Below are 19,068 nucleotides of genomic sequence, written 5' to 3'. Positions count from 1 at the left end.
TTCAAATAGTGGTGAGAAAAATTATTTTTTATGCACCATCTCTATTTCCCAGTGTAAGAAAATGACTGTCCATGGGTGCCTCTTCCCTAGAAGAGCATAATCAGCTCCCCTGTGACACACTAAGGATATAGACTCAGGGGAAATGAATACTACTATATGTAAATTACAAGTTCTACTCAGTCTTGTACAGTGAAAATCCTCTAAATATTGGTCTTTTCTACTTTTTTCTTTTTCATTGAGATATAATTAACAACACAGTGGTTTAATATATGTATATATTGCACAATGGGCCTTCTAGGAATGGGGACAGCACATGCAGATATATAGAGTAATGAGAGTGTATTGCTTTGAGGGAACAAGTAATTGATAAGCCTGGAGTATTATATACATGGACAGGAAATAAGCGATGAGAGGTGTGGGGGGTTGGGTGGTGTGGGAAAAGTAGAGGAGGGCAAGATCTTCAAAGTCCTTGTAAACCACAATAAGGAATTTGGGCTTTATCTCTCATGTGCTGGGAGAACAGCTGAGGGATTTTAACCAGAGTGGAGGAATAATGAGATACAGGTTTTTGAATGAGCCACTTGGAGCATGGATTTTAGGGCAAGGGGGAAGGAGCAAGACTCAAGGCAGTGAGACTAGTTGTTAGGCTTCTGTAATAATCCAGAGAAGAGCTGCCAGAACTAGAAGACTTACCTTCTAATGTTGATTAAAAGGATCTGGAAAAATGTCTCTTTTTACTTACAGACTCTAACATATAGCAATAATGAAGTCCATAGAGGTAAAGGTCAGGAAAAGACATTGTTGATGTGTATGCTACACTTCTTTCTACATGCTTCGATACATACTTGGAGATATATGAAGGCACCCTTAAACTTGTAACAATTTTGGGGATAGTCATACAATAGCTTCCAAATGATGTTGGAGAAGAATAAGAAATGGCATGAAAAAAATGGTCATACAATTATGTATGGAAGCATGGTATAAAGAAATCTGTAGAGTATGATTTTATTTTCATTTGTATTTATACATGAAGACAAACTGTTTTGAAAGATGCAAAACTAATGTAAGTGATTACTTCTAAAGAGATAGATGAGATAGGTCTGTGGGCAACTTTATGTGCATTGTTCAAAATTTTTTTAAGAATATGATCAGATATTACATATATACTTAAAAATAGATAATATTAGATAATATTTTCAATTTGGAGGGGGGAAAACAAGGACAAGACTAAATGCATATAAACCATGACACCAAGAATAAGTTATATTCAGAGATGAGATTTGGGTTGCTTTTTATTTTCTTCTTTTTGCTTTTCTCTACTTCCTAAATTTATAATTGGGCATTCCAATTGCCATGGTAACACAAAGAAACCATTATAAACTATAAGTCTTAAAATATAACCCTCTTGTGAAAGGATAAAAGTATGAAATATATCCAGCACATAGCAGTCACTCACGTAATATCAACTGAACATTTGTGCTGAATTACCTGAAAATGAAGGTGTAGAAAACATTGTGTTCTGGAATCTCTATCCCCATCAGTGAGCTTAAAGCTACTTACAGGGATAATGGTATTGACTTACCTTTTGAAAAAAAGAAGGAAAGTCATCACAAATCATAGAGAAGCCAAGAATCAGAGATGGAATTAGCATGGCTCATCCAAGAGCACCTGTGGGCTAACCTCAGCCAGTCCCAGTGGAGCAGGAGATTTCAAGCCTGCAGAGTCACAGCTATTTAATTTTTGAATCATTCATCTTCCCCCAACTGATTCTGTGTTCGCCAAACAAGCAACTTTCCAATTATAACTTGGCTTTCTGTGTGAAACTCTCTCTAAGAAGACCATGATCCTGGACCCCACAATGTCCCAGTTTTGACTGTAAATGGAGAACTTACAAAAAGTCTCCCTTAGCTTTGTGACTATGTGTCTATCTCTGAAAGGCTGAGAAAGTGATCAAATCTGGAAGGTTGTAAATTCACCCAGGTAACTTGTCCCAGGCTCCCATTGGTGACCTCTCATCTTTCTTTCCCCTGATGAAACCCACCCACCTGTGGGCTGCCTGCAACCTGAAATGTAAATCCACGCTTCAAAAATTCGACAATTCTCTATCACCGGTGACTTTTAGCCTGCCTCTCAAAGTTTTGAAATACAAGCTTGTGTATGATAATTTAGCTTTAGAAGCTGCCTTCAACTTACCGTTAACCACAGGTTCTATTAATCATTGAAAACAACAAAACCTGAGTAGGGCTTAATTGTATATTTTGTTCTGACTAAAAAATCTCTGCAGAATATCTGTAAAATGTTTTGGCACAAGCATACAATAGTACTGTTATTTGCTAAAACTAATATCAACTTTACAAAATAATAGGGGGACCTTTACATATACTTAGGTACAAACACAGGTCAAATATATACGTGAAAAAATAAAAATCCAAATATTAATTGACCTGTATTATTTCTATTTAATAATAATGTAAAATTTGTTCAGAGCTGGCCCAGGTCCTAGTAGTGTCTCCCTCATACAAAGATATTAACTATTTTGTGGGTGGATAAGATTCATAAATAAGACTCAGGTACAGAAGTGGTAATATACATGGATATGAAAGGAATATAGCTAGATGATTTTGATAAATGAGAACAGATGAACCATATTAGGTAGAATTAGAAAGAAAGGTAGAGTCTCAACCAGAGAAGACCTTGTATCAGAGTGACACTTCTGACAAGCTTAGTTTAGTTATTCTGACCCCCAAGGAACTGCTGAAGGACCTGAGCAAGTTTGCATTTGTTCAAAGTACCCAGGTGGATATGGAAACAAAGTATAGGATCAGTAGGAAATGACCAGACATCAGTGAACTACATTAGGCATTGATGGTGATTTGTCCACTAGTTTTTAAATTCTAGACCAGAATTCTTCAATCTGCAAAGAGTAATATGAGATACTAATTGAGAATATAAATTCCTACGCCTAGTGAAAAGGCCTTTTCCACAAATAACCAGATGATTATCTATATGTGCAACTGTTGGAGAGCCCCTGATCTAGGTTTATGTAAATTTCATATAAGAAATGTTTCTAGAGAGTAAAGTAGGTTAGGTTCTTTGAAGAATGCCATATTTGAGGTTAAACAGTTGGCATTTTGAACTTAATTTTAGGGATACTACTAGAATGTAAGCTCCTTATGGGCATGGCCCTTTGATGTAGCTTAAGTACTTAGAACAATTTCTGTTATATAGTATGTGCTCAACAAATATTTGTTCAGAGAATGTATAATGATTAAGAACTTGAATTTTAAAGTCAAACACAGCCAAATTCCAGCTTATTTATCTTCTCTAAATCTTAGCATAAAAAATTAGTATATTGATGCCTAGATCACAAATTTAATATAAAATTAAATTAAATAATAACTGGAAAGCATTTAGCAGAGTGGCACAGAGCAAGTCCTCAATCAATGAGAATTATTATTAGTATTGCTATTAAGAATAATGTTTATCACATCATTACTATTCAATATTAACATAATTATATGCTGTAATGACACTCTACAAGGCATTTTTTCTTTGGAGATTAATACTCGTGGTAATAAAATAAACCTATTTTCCTTTTGTAGATCATGCACTATCAGAGAACCATATGAGTTTGAATATGCATTGTGAGATAAGCACCAAGCATACAAGCCATAGAGAATTTTATTGTGATTTAGTCTTTTCTTTTCTTTCTTTCTTTCTTTCTTTCTGTTTTTCTTTCTTTTTCTTTTTCTTTCTTTCTTTCTTCCTTCCTTCCTTCCTTCCTTCCTTCCTTCCTTCCTACCTTCCATCCTTCCTTCCTTCTTCTTTCTTTCTTTCTTTCTTTCTTTCTTTCTTTCTTTCTTTCTTTCTTTCTTTCTAGCTTGGGTCTTATACTAGTTTGTTAGAAGGGCTGAGTACAAAGAAGGGAGAAAATGATGAAAAAGGCAAACATTCAACAAACTGGTCTTCTGGGTTCTGTTATTCTGTTAAATGGCTTATCTTTTCATTTTTTTTTAAACTTCAGGTTGTATTTAAAGGGTCACACTGGGACAGCAGGAAAACAGAGCAGCCTGATCTTACATGGTGCTGATTTCAGCACTAAAGATGCAGATAATGACAACTGTATGTGCAAATGTGCCCTCATGCTAACAGGAGGTAAGTCCTATGGGGCCATTCTCTAAGTTATGTTTCATTGGTTTGAGGCTTGAATTTTCTTATCTGTGAGAAAGGACTGTGATCTTCTGGTCAGGAAACTTAAGAGCAAGTCCCTAGAGATCATTTTGTTCTGCCCACTAATCTACCATGTGTTCTTGTGCAAGATGTTGCTAGCATATTTATAAGTTTGCCTCCCCCCACAGTGTCTATAAAAGGTGCACGCTAGGCTTAATTCTGAATACCTTCTTTAGCTTCTTGAAGTGCCAGTTATTCTGCCTTTTAAGTAATCATAATGATACCCATTGTGGAATGAGCAATTTGGGAATTCAGCCTCGGGGTGGAGGGGGAATCCTCCTTACAAAGTGTTTTGCAACTGTGTAGTAGAGTTCATTGGTCATTCTGTTGAAATGGAATAAGAAGAATAAAGAGGTATAGTTAGATATAGTTAGATCTAAAGATCTAAAGACCAGCTACACTAGGGCTTTGCATTATATGGTATTGACTTCTGCAAGACATTTGAGCTAGTATAAGAAATTCCATTAAATAATATTGTATCACTGAGTAAGAAAGTTAATCCTCTTTGAACTTTTTAGTATCTTTCCAGCTTTCTGATTGTGTCAAAGAGAAGTTCTCAGTTTGGTGCTAGCGTATCTGTAACACTTCTTCAGCACTTACTCAATAATCACTCAATAACCTTCATAGTGAAGAAGGAGCAAACTCTTTGGCCTCAGGCTCAGGGCCTTGGTTAGACAATGGAACCTACCTAGAATTAAATAAAGTGATTTTGTTTTAATTTTATTGGGTTTTATATCTACCTTTTATTATAGTAAGTGGTACTGGTCTTTAAAGGAATTATATAATCTTTGCATTTTTAAAGTATTCACAATATTTTATATATAACACATTACTGATTTAAAGAAAAATATTAATTAAATATTAATAATGTTATAAATGGATAATAGGAAAAATCTGTGAAGTTGATACACGACTAACTGGGGTTTGAGAAACACTAAGCTAAAACCCAGTGGCAAGCAGTGTAGCTCAAGTACGTTATAGGCTCTGGCAAGGAAGGAGATGGCACCAAACAAAATTGTAAAGGTAACTTTCTTTCCAGTGTTTCTGCTCTCACAGTTTCAGAGTTTTTTCCCTCTCTTAATGGAATAGCAATCACTCCCTGCCCCATCAGCTGTTCTGATTCTCCTTCTGTATTAATCTACAACAGAACATGTTTTCATGGCAGGAAGGAAAAATTGAAGTATTTTCCTTCCCAAATATGATATTACTACCATTATTTTTATGTATTTTTATATGTTATTGCATAGGTCATACTATCTTACTCAAGCTCCAAAAAGTTCTGTGAGATAAGCAGGGAGAGAAACTCTAATCTCCACTTTGTACATAAGGAAAATAAAAGCAAATTAATGCTCACCATTTTGTATTTAACATCTAGCCCAGTAGATGCAGCACATAGGAACTCAATTAAAAATATGGTGCATGAATGAATGAGTAACCATCTTGTAACCCTTGAAATCACTTTCAAATTTTGAAGCCAATGAAATGTATCATTAGGTTGACATTTTCTCGTCAGTTAACAGAGCATGGAAGAATATGGAGAGGTGATTTTGAAGAAATCTTTCCACCTTCATCCCCATCCCCATGTCCTCCATTTTTACCACCACCAAATCACTTCCCATTGACCACCACACTTACATCAATATCTTTTCAACATGAGACCAGCCCTAGCATTATCAAAGCCAATCTGTTATGATTCTTCTTCTATCATATCCTTCTCCCTATACTTAAAAATGGTATTTTGACATCACATACAACCTAATCAAATAGGTAAAAGTCCTCTATATGTAACTTTATGACCCCCTCTCTGCAACACAGTTGTTACAAATTTAGAATGTTTTCCAAAAATGGTACCCATAGGTTAGGTTTTAAACTTTTTTCCTGAAAGAAAATTCTTCTCATTACTTCCCTGATCCCATAAATGGGATTGTCAGCAAATTTATACAGAGACAAAAGGATTTTGATTGTCTAGGTTCTTGCTCATTTTAATATTGAAATATGCTTCAATTTCTCCACATCTATTTTTACAGATAATTTTTCTTACCAAATAAATGCAATTCATGAAAGACCAACAGTAAAATCTTTCAAATGTTGCCTTAGAAGAGCATTCCAATATGTTCATATTTCTGTCATAATAAAATATAGAACAAAGCAAAGCAACAACCTCTTGGTTGTTGATGAGAAAACTTCATTGTTCAGATTTATGATCTTATTTCTGCTTCAGATGATTGAACTTTGTCATGTTCTTTCATCCATAATCATTTTTGGACCTGCTTCTTACTCACCAATAAATACATATGTTGGGGAGAGAAAATTTCCACTTATTGCTTGGGCTGGAATAGTCTAAGTCAATGTGTTTTTGTAATAAACGCCATTACCCTATCAAATATCCTTCTGAAAGAATCCAGGCCTTGCAAATCTCTTCACTCTGCAAAGCTAAAATGTGGAATTTAGATAGCTAAGAACTGGAGAACATAAGGATGAATGTCAGTGACAGTCCAGGTAACTTGAGTATTGCCTGGAACTTATATCCTACTTAGCTACTCCCCACCACCCATACTTACTCTGTCATATTTTCCCTTAGAACCATTTTCTTCATCTAATGATTTTTCCTTTCTTTTTTTTTTTAATTTGCATTTGAACTTGCTGCCTGTTTAAAATAGTTTCTTTTAAGCAATGAGATTTCATACTCTGTGAAACTAATAATTCACAGCTTTCTGTCATCATCAATTAAAGCTTTGTTTTATCTTGTTTATTTATATATTTTTCTCCTTTGTTTCTTCTCAAAGAAACTAAGGGTAAAGTAAGATTGAGTGCCTGCTAACTGTCCTAAATAGTTTTGCGCAAGTACCTGGGGGAATTTTGGTTGGAGAATGTGGTATTGTTGCCACCCTTATCTGTCAAAGACTGAACAACAGGAGATGAGCTTAATTGAAAGCAGAAGGTATTTCAGCTAGGCATAAGGTCAAAATATTATTTTGATCTTTCTTTCTTCTTACCTAATATCCTAATTCCTTAACTTCCTTCTATCAATGTAACATATTTTTAATAAGTAACTATTAAGCATCAACTATTCTTAGAGAAATGAGCAAGACAGAATAGAACTTACATCTATTGAGGGAGACCATGAACAAAAGAATAAAAAATAAATAACACAATTTCATATCATAACCAGTTTTGGAGACAAAATATAACATGTGATGGAGTTATTGGAGGATGGGGAAGTGACTTTAGAAGGAGTCTCCAGGGATCAAATGCTGCCAGGGAGGATTGTGCATTTCTAGTTGTGGACATCTTCAAGAAGAGAATATAAAGCTATTTTATCTAAAAGAGCTTACTTACGCATGTTCCTGCAGTTGTAGGTCTAGATAAGAATGTCTGTCACATTTTCTTCTGGCTCTACAGCTCTGTTTTCTGTGTATTTATTGTGGCTAAAGTAGGGGAAAACAAGTAATATTATTTTTCAGTGCATGAGATGTAATTCATAGTACATTGTAGAGTGGAAAGGAGGTGTAGGGGGCTGAAAAGCACATTTGCATCAATAGAAATAGGTACGTTTTACATTTCCTTTCCCAGAAGTATATGTACTTATTCCTACCTTACCAGAAAGCCAGCAATTTTTCCATCCAATTTAACTATTGAATAATTTTCATGTTTTGTTATATATTTCTTCTGAGACCAAAGCATATATTTCAAGGTCAAAATTGCCACATACATCTTCTATACAACTGCCCTTTAATTAATCATTGAATAGAGGTAATTTGTCAGCACAGATTTATAAGCCAGAAATGTCTTTGCTCTGTGATGCCACTGACCTTAGGAAAATTTGTAAGTTTTCTCCTTAGGTTTCCCCCTATATGAAGGATATTATGAAAAATCTGTATACTTCAGTAGTGGGAGGGACAAAGTTAAGAGATGATTACAGGAAGTATTTTTAATCCTGTAGGACAGTTCCTATTATGCCCTCCTGAGCCCAAAGAAAGGAATCGGTTTCTTTTAAACATAAAAGTTTTATCTACTATTTAACATTAAGAAAATGAAAATGCAATCTCATTCAATGCGTGCTTTTGTTAATATGGGTTTATTGTCTATTAAAACAAATATGCAAAAAACCTCTGACTCCATAATACTGACAATGAACAACTTTTAGATTCTCACATTCAAAGTGAATGTTACATTCAAAGAAAACATGGTCTTTGGTACTAAATTAGCATTCTTCAAATAAGTATTTCTAAAAGTCTGTTAGAAACTACAATTACTAAAGGTTGCTGGCAAAACAAAACAAAACATGGTATTATTTTACATTCCTTTCCTTACCTTACTTTTCTTTCAACACAATTTCCACATTTAGTGTATAATATAAAAACTATGTAAAAATGTGACCTAACCTTCTGCAGAAAGAATCTGTTGTGGTAGAAACTTCGATCTCTTTTCCCACGCATAAACTATGTCAGCCGACAGACAAGACTTTGCTAAAGCTAACAAAGGATATTTCTCAGTTCAGCCCTAAAAGACAGGATAAAGCCATACGCATAAATTTCTTAGTACACCCTACAACTTACCAGATGCTAACAGCAGAGAGTTGATAAATGCTTGCAGAAGAGGGTTGATATGGCCTGCTATAGAATCTTGAAGAAGACGAAGAAAATGAAAGAACTTAGCAGCTTCTCCAACTAGTGAATGATGCTGAGTGACAGGATCTTTGGGAAAATATGATCATCTTAGAGTTTTTAATAATCCAGGAAGGACGTACTAAACATTGTCCAATAACTCACATTCCCCAGGCAAAAGTTTAAGGCAAAAATGTTGAGAGAAAAGATCCATATGGATAATTTAAGGTTGACCACAGAAATATACATTGCATTACTTTATTTCAAAGCAATTACTTTTAGTACATAATCCATAAGCCTATTCCTCAAAAATGTATATTGCAAGGACTTTGTGCTCTCTACTACTATATCCTCAGTGCCCAAGCATGGTGGCTGGCACATAGTATGTGCTCAATAAATACTGGTTGCATGAATGACTATTTTATCACAGACCCTGAAAGGGCATTGCAAAATCACAAAAGACACCAGTGAGAAGACATTGAAGTAAATCAATGTGAGTATGAATGTGACTGTTGTGTGAATATATATACTTGGAAGCACACACATGAAACAATATGATGAATATGAGGATTGGGACTAAATTTTAAGAATAACTAAACCCCAGAAGACTAAACTCCAGAACTGGAAAAATTTCAGCGTTAGGTGTCTGACTTCCAAACAAATATGAACATGCTAAGTACAAAGTTTAGGTTTACATTCCTATTTTCTGAAGAACATTTTCACTTACTGGAAAAAGAGCAAAGAATATCAGACAATGTCTTTCAAAAGGTAAATTTGGAAAAAAAAGAGTGACCCAGAACTGATAGCCCTATAGTACAAGGCTGCCCCCAAAGGTTAATAATTGACAATGGCTGAGAAATAATCACTTAATTGTGTGGTATTTTACTCTAATAATATTACGGCAAATCTTTATTGCAGTTGTACGCACGGGCATTTTTGCATTATCCTAAATGATTTATATTTAATAACTTACATGACATTTCTAAAGACCCTTTGAATTTGGCACCACAAGAATGCTGTTGGCAAGAATTGAGGTACAGAAGGGCGCCTGGGTGGCTCAGTCGTTAAGCGTCTGCCTTCGGCTCAGGTCATGATCCCAGGGTCCTGGGATCGAGCCCCACATCGGGCTCCCTGCTCGGCGGGAAGCCTGCTTCTCCCTCTCCCACTCCCCCTGCTTGTGTTCCTGCTCTCGCTCTCTCTTTCTCTGTCAAATAAATAAATAAAATCTTAAAAAAAAAAAAAAGAATTGAGGTACAGAAAAGTTAGATAATTTGCCAAAGTTCCCCGAATTAGCGTCAGGTAAGATTTGAACACAACCTCCAGAGAAGCCATCACTTTATCCACTTTATCTACTGCCTCTGATAAAATGAATGGCGTTCAAAGACAACAGTGAGCTCTGTTTTACTGTTTGCAGCACACATTTGCAAGGATTTCCTCACTTAAATGTTCAAAGTGAAATGCAGTGCAAGGGAGGGAAGAGACAGTAAGAGAATACCTAAAGGTTTTCAGTGAATTCAAGATTCCTGGCCAGGATCAACAACTTTTTCATCTTTGGAACAAAGAGAAGAGAAAGGAAAAAAAGCCAAGTCCTTGGCCTGAAGGGGATATAGTATGAGATGACAGAGGGAGTGCAGACCTCTAAGAAAGGTCTTTCGCCTCCCGCATGCACATCAGACCCTTGCAGCTGCTCCTTGAGGCTAGCTATGGATTTGGCCAACTTTGTACATGTGAACTCAGGAGGTAATTTTTCATAATGATCCCACTGATAACAGTGGCACTAGTCAGTTTTGTTCAGCCTCATTCTTAGCAAGAAAAGAAGCAAATTTTCTGTGCAAGTTGTTTTGCACATTGCTGATTATAATGCATGCCTTAGAAAATGAAAGAAATCCATAAAAACATATATCTTTTCATTTTGCTGTACTTTTTACCTTAGAAAGGAAGTGTTGAAGGACATTTTGTTTAGGATTAGAAGAATTTGAGAGTTAGGTTTCCTGATTTTCAAATAAATTTGAACTTCCTGAGTACGAAGTTTAGAATCAAATTCCTACTTTCTGGGCAAAGTTTTATTTATTGGTGATAAAATGTGAGTTTTCTGCTTCAAAGATAAAGGACTGGAATGACTTTTAAAGGCCTGGGTAGCCCGGGATAGTTAGTACAAAACTAAATTTTAATGAGTTAAGTGTAAATGAATTAGAAACATGCATCTCAGATTTCTTATTAAAATATACATGAGGTTACAGGTTATGAAGAAAAATGCTTGGCAACATACATCTTAGCAGTTGCCAATCTTAAAACATTTGAGACATTTTATCAGTTGTCCCAACAGCAGATGGAAGCTGCTGGTTTCTTCCATCCTTTGCTTGCATCGCTGAGTTCTTTTACGGTTAAAGTGCTTTTCCTAGATTAACTTCTTTAGCATGTGGCTCATTTGTTATTCATAGGCACGTACAGAACAAAGTACAGAGTTAATATTTCCCCAAGATTGTAGAGGATGTATAATATCTTCAGCTATTTGGTATCTTATCAGAGAGAAACTGCAACCCCAGGCATACTCTCTGTGTGTTCAAGAAGAACACCTCCATTGCATGCAAACTTATGTATGTACTGATTACCCGTGAGCACATAGGATCATCTGTGAATGCCAAGGAGTCCATATGAGTAACCAGGACCCTGCTATAATTTTGCTTTCTATAAATATATTTTAAAACCTTGTCTTTTCAGGATTTATGTTTAAAAGAGCTGGCCATGCTTTTTTTTTTTTTTTTCCAAAGAAAAGTAGAAAGTGGAAATTCCTTTGTTGTTTTACTGCATGTGTCAGAGGAAATGGAATACCTGCTTGCACACAAATAACTGTTTTTGCTACCTTGAAGTTTGGAGTATTTTATAAAGAACACTACAACAAAAATTGTCATGAGAAATAATCGCCCTTTCATTTTGTGTTGTGCCATATTAATTCATAGTCTTTATTATCATCAGGTGTTCTGTGATTGTCCATAGTGTGCATGTAAGATAGTCAAACACATTAAGGTCTTTGATTTCCACATGATGTCAAAACAAATCATTGAAGACAGTTGTTCCAATCATATTAGGTACTTAAGTGCCATTGTCTTTACAATGAAAACATTGTACGACTGTACTTATTTGGGTCCAAATTATAGTGCCCCCCACCCCCCAAGATCGAATCCTTGTTGTTCCCACCCTAAATCTTCCATCCCATTTCCTAATAACTTACACTAAGCACTTATTTCAGATTTTACTGGTCTGAATAGTCAGTATGTCATTTTATTTGATCTATACAACCAGGCTGTGAAAAGCTGATCAGACAATATAAACCACATCATAAGAATGAGGAATCAAATGACTGTGTGACCTTGGAAAATCTCCTTACTCCCTGAGCATCAGTGTCTTTATTACAATACCTGCCACATCAACTGAGATTGTTTGGGGGAAGAAATGAGAGGATGCATATAAATATTGTAGCACAGTTCCTGATGCATATTAATGATTTTATAAGTATCAAATATTATAATAATAATTATTATTATTGCTGCTTAGGATGTCTTGATTATTAATTGGTGCAATCAGCATCAAAGTCTAGGTTTTCTAATTCCTTGTCTGGTGCACTGCAGGCTCTCCATTGCCCACAAGAAAATTTCTAAACATAAAACAAAAACTTCTGTGTTCTCCCTCCTGTTTATTTTGCTAGCCCTATGTTCTCCAGCCCCTTACCCAGTGGCAGTCCAGCCAAGGCAGGCTGCTGGCAGACACTTTCTCCTACTCTTTCAGAGTACAAACTGTGTTCAGAATTTCTTTCTGTTCAATGAACTCACATAAGTCTTCAGGACACAGCTCAGGTGGTAAATAAGAAAACCTTGCAGACCCACTGACAGGACTTTCTGCCTATTTCCATAGATTTTGTTCATCTCTGTTTCACAACCATCATCTCATTTTGAAACAGTTTATTGTCTCTCTCTCCTACACAAAACTGTGCACTCTTTGAAGCCAGGAATTCTGTTTTATTCAACTCCAACCTCTATTTCTGTTGGTTAATATTTGTTGAAATGACTCTTAATTGATTTTTCCCCCTACATTATGCTGCCACAGATGCTCAGGATGGCTTTGGCAGACCATAGTTTTGGAATGAGGGCTCTAAATTTAATTAATATTCACCCTGATAGATCTTGTTCCCCTGGTTAAATATTGGTTCCTATTCCTAGAGAATGTCTTGCTTGTTCATCTGATGATGGACAAGTAGACCGGATAAACTCTAAAGTTTTCTGTGAACATTGTTCAACTTTGTACCAAGACTGCCTACTCTTTACCTTCATTTCCTGAGAGTTTCCCCCTTGTTCACAATGTACCAGCTACCCTGATGTTCTTCTAGTTTCTAAGCACGTCAAGCTCTCTTTCTTCCTCATAGTATGGGCACGTGCTATACTCTGCTTAAACGAGTCTTTCCCCATCTTCACACAGCTGCCTCCCTCTCATCCTTCAGCACTCATTGAATATCAGCTTCTTCTGTGAATGTGAAAAGTCAGGTAGGTCCCCTGTTATCCTCCTTCCTAGCTCCTTGATTCTTCTCTTTCTTTTTTTTAATCATGATTTGTAAGTATTTTACTTATTTGTTTACTTTATGTCTGTCTCTCACATTGGAAGTAAGTTCCATGAAGGGAGGGCCCAGGTCTGTCTTATTGAGTATTATGTAACAATAGTCACAATAATTACATATTGAATGGATAAAGAAAGAAAGAATGAACACAATAAGCATGGATGTTATATATTGGGGTGTCTATCAAATAGAACTTTTTAGTAAACTAAACTACTTTAGACCACTGAGACTTTACACAGAGAAACAGTCAAAAGAAGTCAATCTGTCAATAAGCCTGTAGTCACTCCCCAGTCATTTGTTAAGCAAACTCTGTTAGGTACAGCACTAAGTACAGGAGATGGACCTGGAGATAGACCATGCCATACCATTGTTCTTAGGATTATGAACAAAAGACTATGTGATTTAATCTTCAGACTTTCTCAGCTTGAGGCTCCTATTTCTCTTGTTAACTCTGAACCAGCCATATGATCTTCTTTCTCCAAAATGCCTTTCCCCATACCACAAATATTACCCCACTTTACTCATTAGAAAACATACACAAGATCAATTTATCGGATTCTCTCACGTGCCCCTGCTGTTTCTTGTCTCTTTGCTAATCTCATCGAAAATTTCCCTTTATTGCCAGGCTACTTTTGGCAGTAGACCTCTGCCTTCCCACAGTCTTCCAGAACTCTTGTGACTTTCTCTAAACCAAACAAAAACACACACTTTTACCTTGAACGCCTAATGTAACTTGGAGGATCATTCTACAATTTGTAGTAGTTCCTAATAATAAAGTAGCTGCATTTCCTTCAGAGATCATGGTGGATATTTGAAAGACTATGAAAGGCTCATTAGGGTGAATAAATTCCCTAGTGCCAGAATGCTTTTTGTAATATAAATAACATTTTTACTAGTTATACTTATCAAAAAGAATTTAAAGGAATTAATCTTAAGAAAAAATTGTGGAGGGATGCCTGGTTGGTTCAATTGGTTAAGCTTCTGCCTTCAGCTCAGGTCATGATCCCAGGGTCCTGAGATGGAGCCCCACATTGGGCTCAGCAGGGAGTCTGCTTCTCCCTCTCCCTCTGCCTCTCCCCCGGCTTGTGGGCTTATGCTCTCTCTCTCTGTCTCTCTCTCTCACTCACTCCCAAATAAATAAATAAAATCTTTTTAAAAATGTAGAATTTATGGTTCATCTTTCCTTGCCAAACAAGAACCTTTTTGAGGGCATGTTTTGACTGCATTAACATCTATGTTGTTTGCATACAGTTCGTAAAACAGCATTGAAGACAGTCTCCAAATTCATCAAGACATACCTTATTGTTCTCCAATATAAGTTGGTAATTAATACAGCTTGCTGTGCTTCTAGTATGACTTTTATAAACATAACCTTACTGTATTCACCTTCCAAAATTGAAAAGTGAGAACTAGCTTTTCTCCATTTAACTTTTTCTAGTTTCTGCAAGATGATGCTCATGTTACAGTTAAACATCAGTTGTATAGCTTTCTCTTTCTTTAGCTATTAGTCCCTTAGGTATAACTCTGTAATCAAAAAGAGGTCAACTGTATCCAAATAAAAATATGCCAGAATGTCTCTGGCATAAATCTCTCCCTAAAGATTTCAGTAGTGTTACTTCAGGAGACAGAGAAAAAGTAGTATGTTTTATCTAAAAATCTAAGAAACTTAATTCATTAAAAAAATAAAGTACTAAGTTATCCTTACAGAGAGCTATGCAAGCATAGGGTCTCCATGTTACTCATCAAGTTGTTTTTCTTTTTACTAGGCTTTGAAAGAACTTGAACAGTCACAGGAAAAAAATTCTGCTATATAGGAACCTATATGGCTACTATTGATGAACACTTCCCATATTGCTATAAAATATAGGGAGAGCACAGTAATTCAAATTCAATTTGTGCATCATAGTCATTGCCCAGTATCCAGTTAATTTCAGAAGCAATTGTGGACCAGTTCTTGGCAAAATTATGAAGTAGATGGAAAACATTTCTTTCACTGTATTTAGATGTCAGTTTTCTAAGCTTCTGAACTTCTTCACTAATAATTGTTCTATTCCTAACAATGGGCTTAAGGTGGAATGCCCAAGGGTATCTGCATTTTACTTGCCCTACATATAAATCTAGGTTTGAATTGATCTTATCTTGAATCCCAGAAGCTTTCCATCATTACAGTGGGAAATGAGTCCCAATGGAGTGACACTGAAACTTGATTTCCATGGGAGCATTCCTCTCTGTTCATACATTGCCTAAATCGGATGTCATTTAAGACATTTCCACCACCAAGAAGCTTTTTATTGAATGCCTCCTATTTGCAAATGATCGTAGAAAGTATTAAGTCCACCATGGTTAGTGCCATTAGTTTCCACATGTTCAATTTACTTTTGTTTCTTCTCCTTTTCTCTTTCATTATTAACTCATTTTTCAGGCTGGTGGTTTGATGCTTGTGGCCCCTCCAATCTAAATGGAATGTTCTACACTGCTGGACAAAACCACGGAAAACTGAACGGGATAAAGTGGCACTACTTCAAAGGGCCCAGTTACTCCTTACGTTCCACAACGATGATGATTCGACCTTTGGACTTTTGAAGGCATAATGTCAGAAGCAGTAATAAAAGCAACAGAGAAATCTGAAGAAGCTACCAGACAAGAAACTGCTTGAAAACTTCTGAAGCAAACGATAGTGTCTCCCTTCCAGCTACAAGTGGCAGTTATGTGAAGTCACCAAGGTTCTTGACTGTGGATTTGGAGCCTTTTGAGTTCACAAGAGTCTCCTGATGGGGTTAACCATGTTCATATGGCTTGACTATGGAGAATGCCACTCACTATCATGTTTTAAAAAGGGAAGAAACTGTTCAGTTCACTGTGCTTCAAACTACTACTGGATCTTATTTTAGAACTATGGTAGCCAGATGACAAATATGGTTTATTTCATGTGAAAACTGAGAAGAAGGAGGAGGAGGAGGAAATGAACAACAAAAAAAGAAAAATATACATGAAGAATACAAACAGGCCTGCCATAATCCTTTGGAAAAGATGTATCACACCAGTGAAATGGTGTTATTTCTATGCAAACCTACTAAAAATCAGTTTATACTGTTGCACAATTTTAATAAAAGTTTAGGAAGAATAAGCATTGCCCTCTAAGTTGGTTAAGTGTTAATGGATTCCAGAAGCCTAACTCTTTAATCATACTTACTAATTGATTTCAGTTAACCCATCTTCAAATGTAAATTCCATTTTGGTAAACCATAATGAATTGTAGTACATGAAGAATAATAGTATGAGGTAGAAACATGCTCCACTTACTCTGATTTTTGATATAGTTTTCAGGAAAAAAATGGACATAATCAAGTATGGACATATGAGATAAAAAATTATCCCCCCATGCGACAGTTTTCATTTACTTTAAAAACTGACTGATAGATATTTATAGCATGAGTAAAGTTTAAAGAATGTGAAATATACCATCAAGCTCTTAAAATAATATACATGCATTTAATATTTCCTTTGATATTATACATGAGAACAGTATTTTCAAGTATATTAAGTTGGAGTAAAACCAAGGAAGCTGGAACGGTTCATTTGACAATATCTTCCTGCGTACTGTACACTTAAGCGTAACCTCATTACTTTTAAAATAATGATTTCAATTCTTCATTCTGTTATTTCATGCTAATTTAATTTTTGCTAATTAACTGAAACATGCTTTCCAGATTCACCCTGTTCCAGTTTCTATGAGAGATACACTTTGAAGTCTATAAAAATAAAAGAAGAATTATAAATATCATTGTACATAGCATGTTTATTTCCATGGTAAACCTAATAGCTGTTTAATCTGGAATATGCAACATTGTCCTTAATTGATACAAATAAACACAAGTTTTCAGAGAAATCTACTACATTATTTTATGAAATACATTATTTCTTCACATTTGTCTCTCTCAAGCTCTGTTTTCGTAGGCAATTTCTGATTTTTAAAAAATTATTTAGTGGAGAAAACTGCCAAAACTCTGTATTAAACATAAAGAAAATACACAAAAAGAAAATCAATCATAGTCACCTAAAAAGTTCTGACTGCTAGCTACTATAACTCTCTTAGTGAAAATATTCCTATGGGATAATCTATTTTAAGTGAATTTGGGGGCACAGGTTTTTGTGGCAATTTGAAGTTGCTACAGTATTTTGTCAAAAAGTGCTTTCTGCCTTTAAGTGTGCAAGGTTACAGTAGTGAAGCGTTTTTATCAAAATGTGAGTTACTACATGAAAACTGAAATATATATTAGATATCCTTTCTTAGAAAAATAAGTTTTTTTCAAAGCAACAATACAGATTGCCTCCATTTGAGAGAATAAAGCTATTCCATTTTTAAGAAAATGTTGTTAAAATTTACCACCACATCTTTATGTTTATGGATTTGTATACAACCCCATTTTGCCTTACAAGTGATATTTGCTGATATTACACAGTCTTTCTGTTCTTGGTGACTCCTTCATAGCACTGTTTAGCCCCTCCCTCTAAAAGCCTTCTCGATTGTTTTCCTTTAAGTGAATGAAAGTGAGTGTTTTGTTCTTTTGTGTTCCTACAGATTTTTGTTACCAGTCTTTTGATAAGAAATAGTACTTCCCAACTCATATTACAAAAATAAAATGAAATAATGAAAAAAAAATGAAAGCATGATATTTACTATTTTGTTATCTGGGTTTGAAAAATGAAATATTGTTTCCAATTATTTATAATAAAGCAGTATAAAATGTTTTATGACTTCATTATGTGCATTGTGTAATGCCTACATGTGTGTGACTGTTTAAAATGTATATCTTTTACATTTAATTATTTCAGGATAAGATAATTAGGTATTAGGATTTCGTCTTTAAATTTTTATCTCAAAATTTATGTGGTTTCTATGCCAGTTCTTCACATCAGTCACAGCTTTATTTGATTTAAATAAAATTGAAAATAATGTAGTTGTGCAACCTCATCTCATTTTAAATAAATGTTTTACAAATTTTAAATTAGATATCTATAGAAGTATGGAATCATCGGGGGGAAAAAAAACTACTAAATGAACTAAAGCCTCAATCTTTGAAAACCTTCCAGTCTGGGATGTGATAAGAAAGCTTAGCTCCGTTAAAATGGTAGATCAAAGCACTGGATCTTGGTCCCACATCTCTACTGTATCATTATATGTCCCGCTAGATACTGAATGCCATATATCATATGACAATTGACAGTAATTTCTGTGCACTCTGAATTGGAATTCTTATTGGATGTGTTGAATATTTGAGATTGGTATAAAAGGGAAGGAGCTTAAAGGAGATGCTACCAGCCCATCAAGCCTGTTATCCTATCAGTGGTTTTATCAGTTCAGTCCCTATTAAGGAACTTTCTTACTTTTCCCCTTGATTCCATGCCCATTACCACCACATTGATTTGACAATTTATTAACTTCCACCTACATGATTAAAAAAGATATCCTTTCTCCTGTTGCCTGCTTCCATTCACCCATAATGACACAAGCTTTTTCTTAAAGCCAGACTTCTGAACACATTTCTTCCCGGCTCAAAACCCTTCAGTGTGTCCTCACTACTGCCTGAATTTGAAATAAACATGTCAGGTTAACCCCGG

General features: G+C 35.4%; 1 protein-coding gene across 3 annotated transcripts in view; it reads left to right on the top strand.

The window, feature by feature from the left end:
• The window catches only part of ANGPT1 (angiopoietin 1), a 244,865-nt gene extending 226,661 nt beyond the window's left edge, over window positions 1-18,204 (top strand). For all 3 annotated transcript variants that reach the window (XM_081816399.1, XM_081816398.1, XM_081816400.1), the window contains 2 exons: window positions 4,025-4,155; window positions 15,869-18,204. In XM_081816399.1, coding sequence (XP_081672525.1) covers window positions 4,025-4,155; window positions 15,869-16,029 — 292 coding nt within the window. In that variant the 3' untranslated portion in view covers window positions 16,030-18,204. The remainder of the gene's footprint in view (window positions 1-4,024; window positions 4,156-15,868) is intronic.
• Window positions 18,205-19,068: the final 864 nt, after the last annotated feature.

Source organism: Leptonychotes weddellii, chromosome 4, assembly GCF_054177405.1.
Source record: "Leptonychotes weddellii isolate Sample4059 chromosome 4, ASM5417740v2, whole genome shotgun sequence".
Lineage (NCBI taxonomy): Eukaryota > Metazoa > Chordata > Mammalia > Carnivora > Phocidae > Leptonychotes > Leptonychotes weddellii.
Note: the sequence above shows the minus strand (reverse complement) of the source record. Positions and strands in the feature narration are given on the sequence as shown.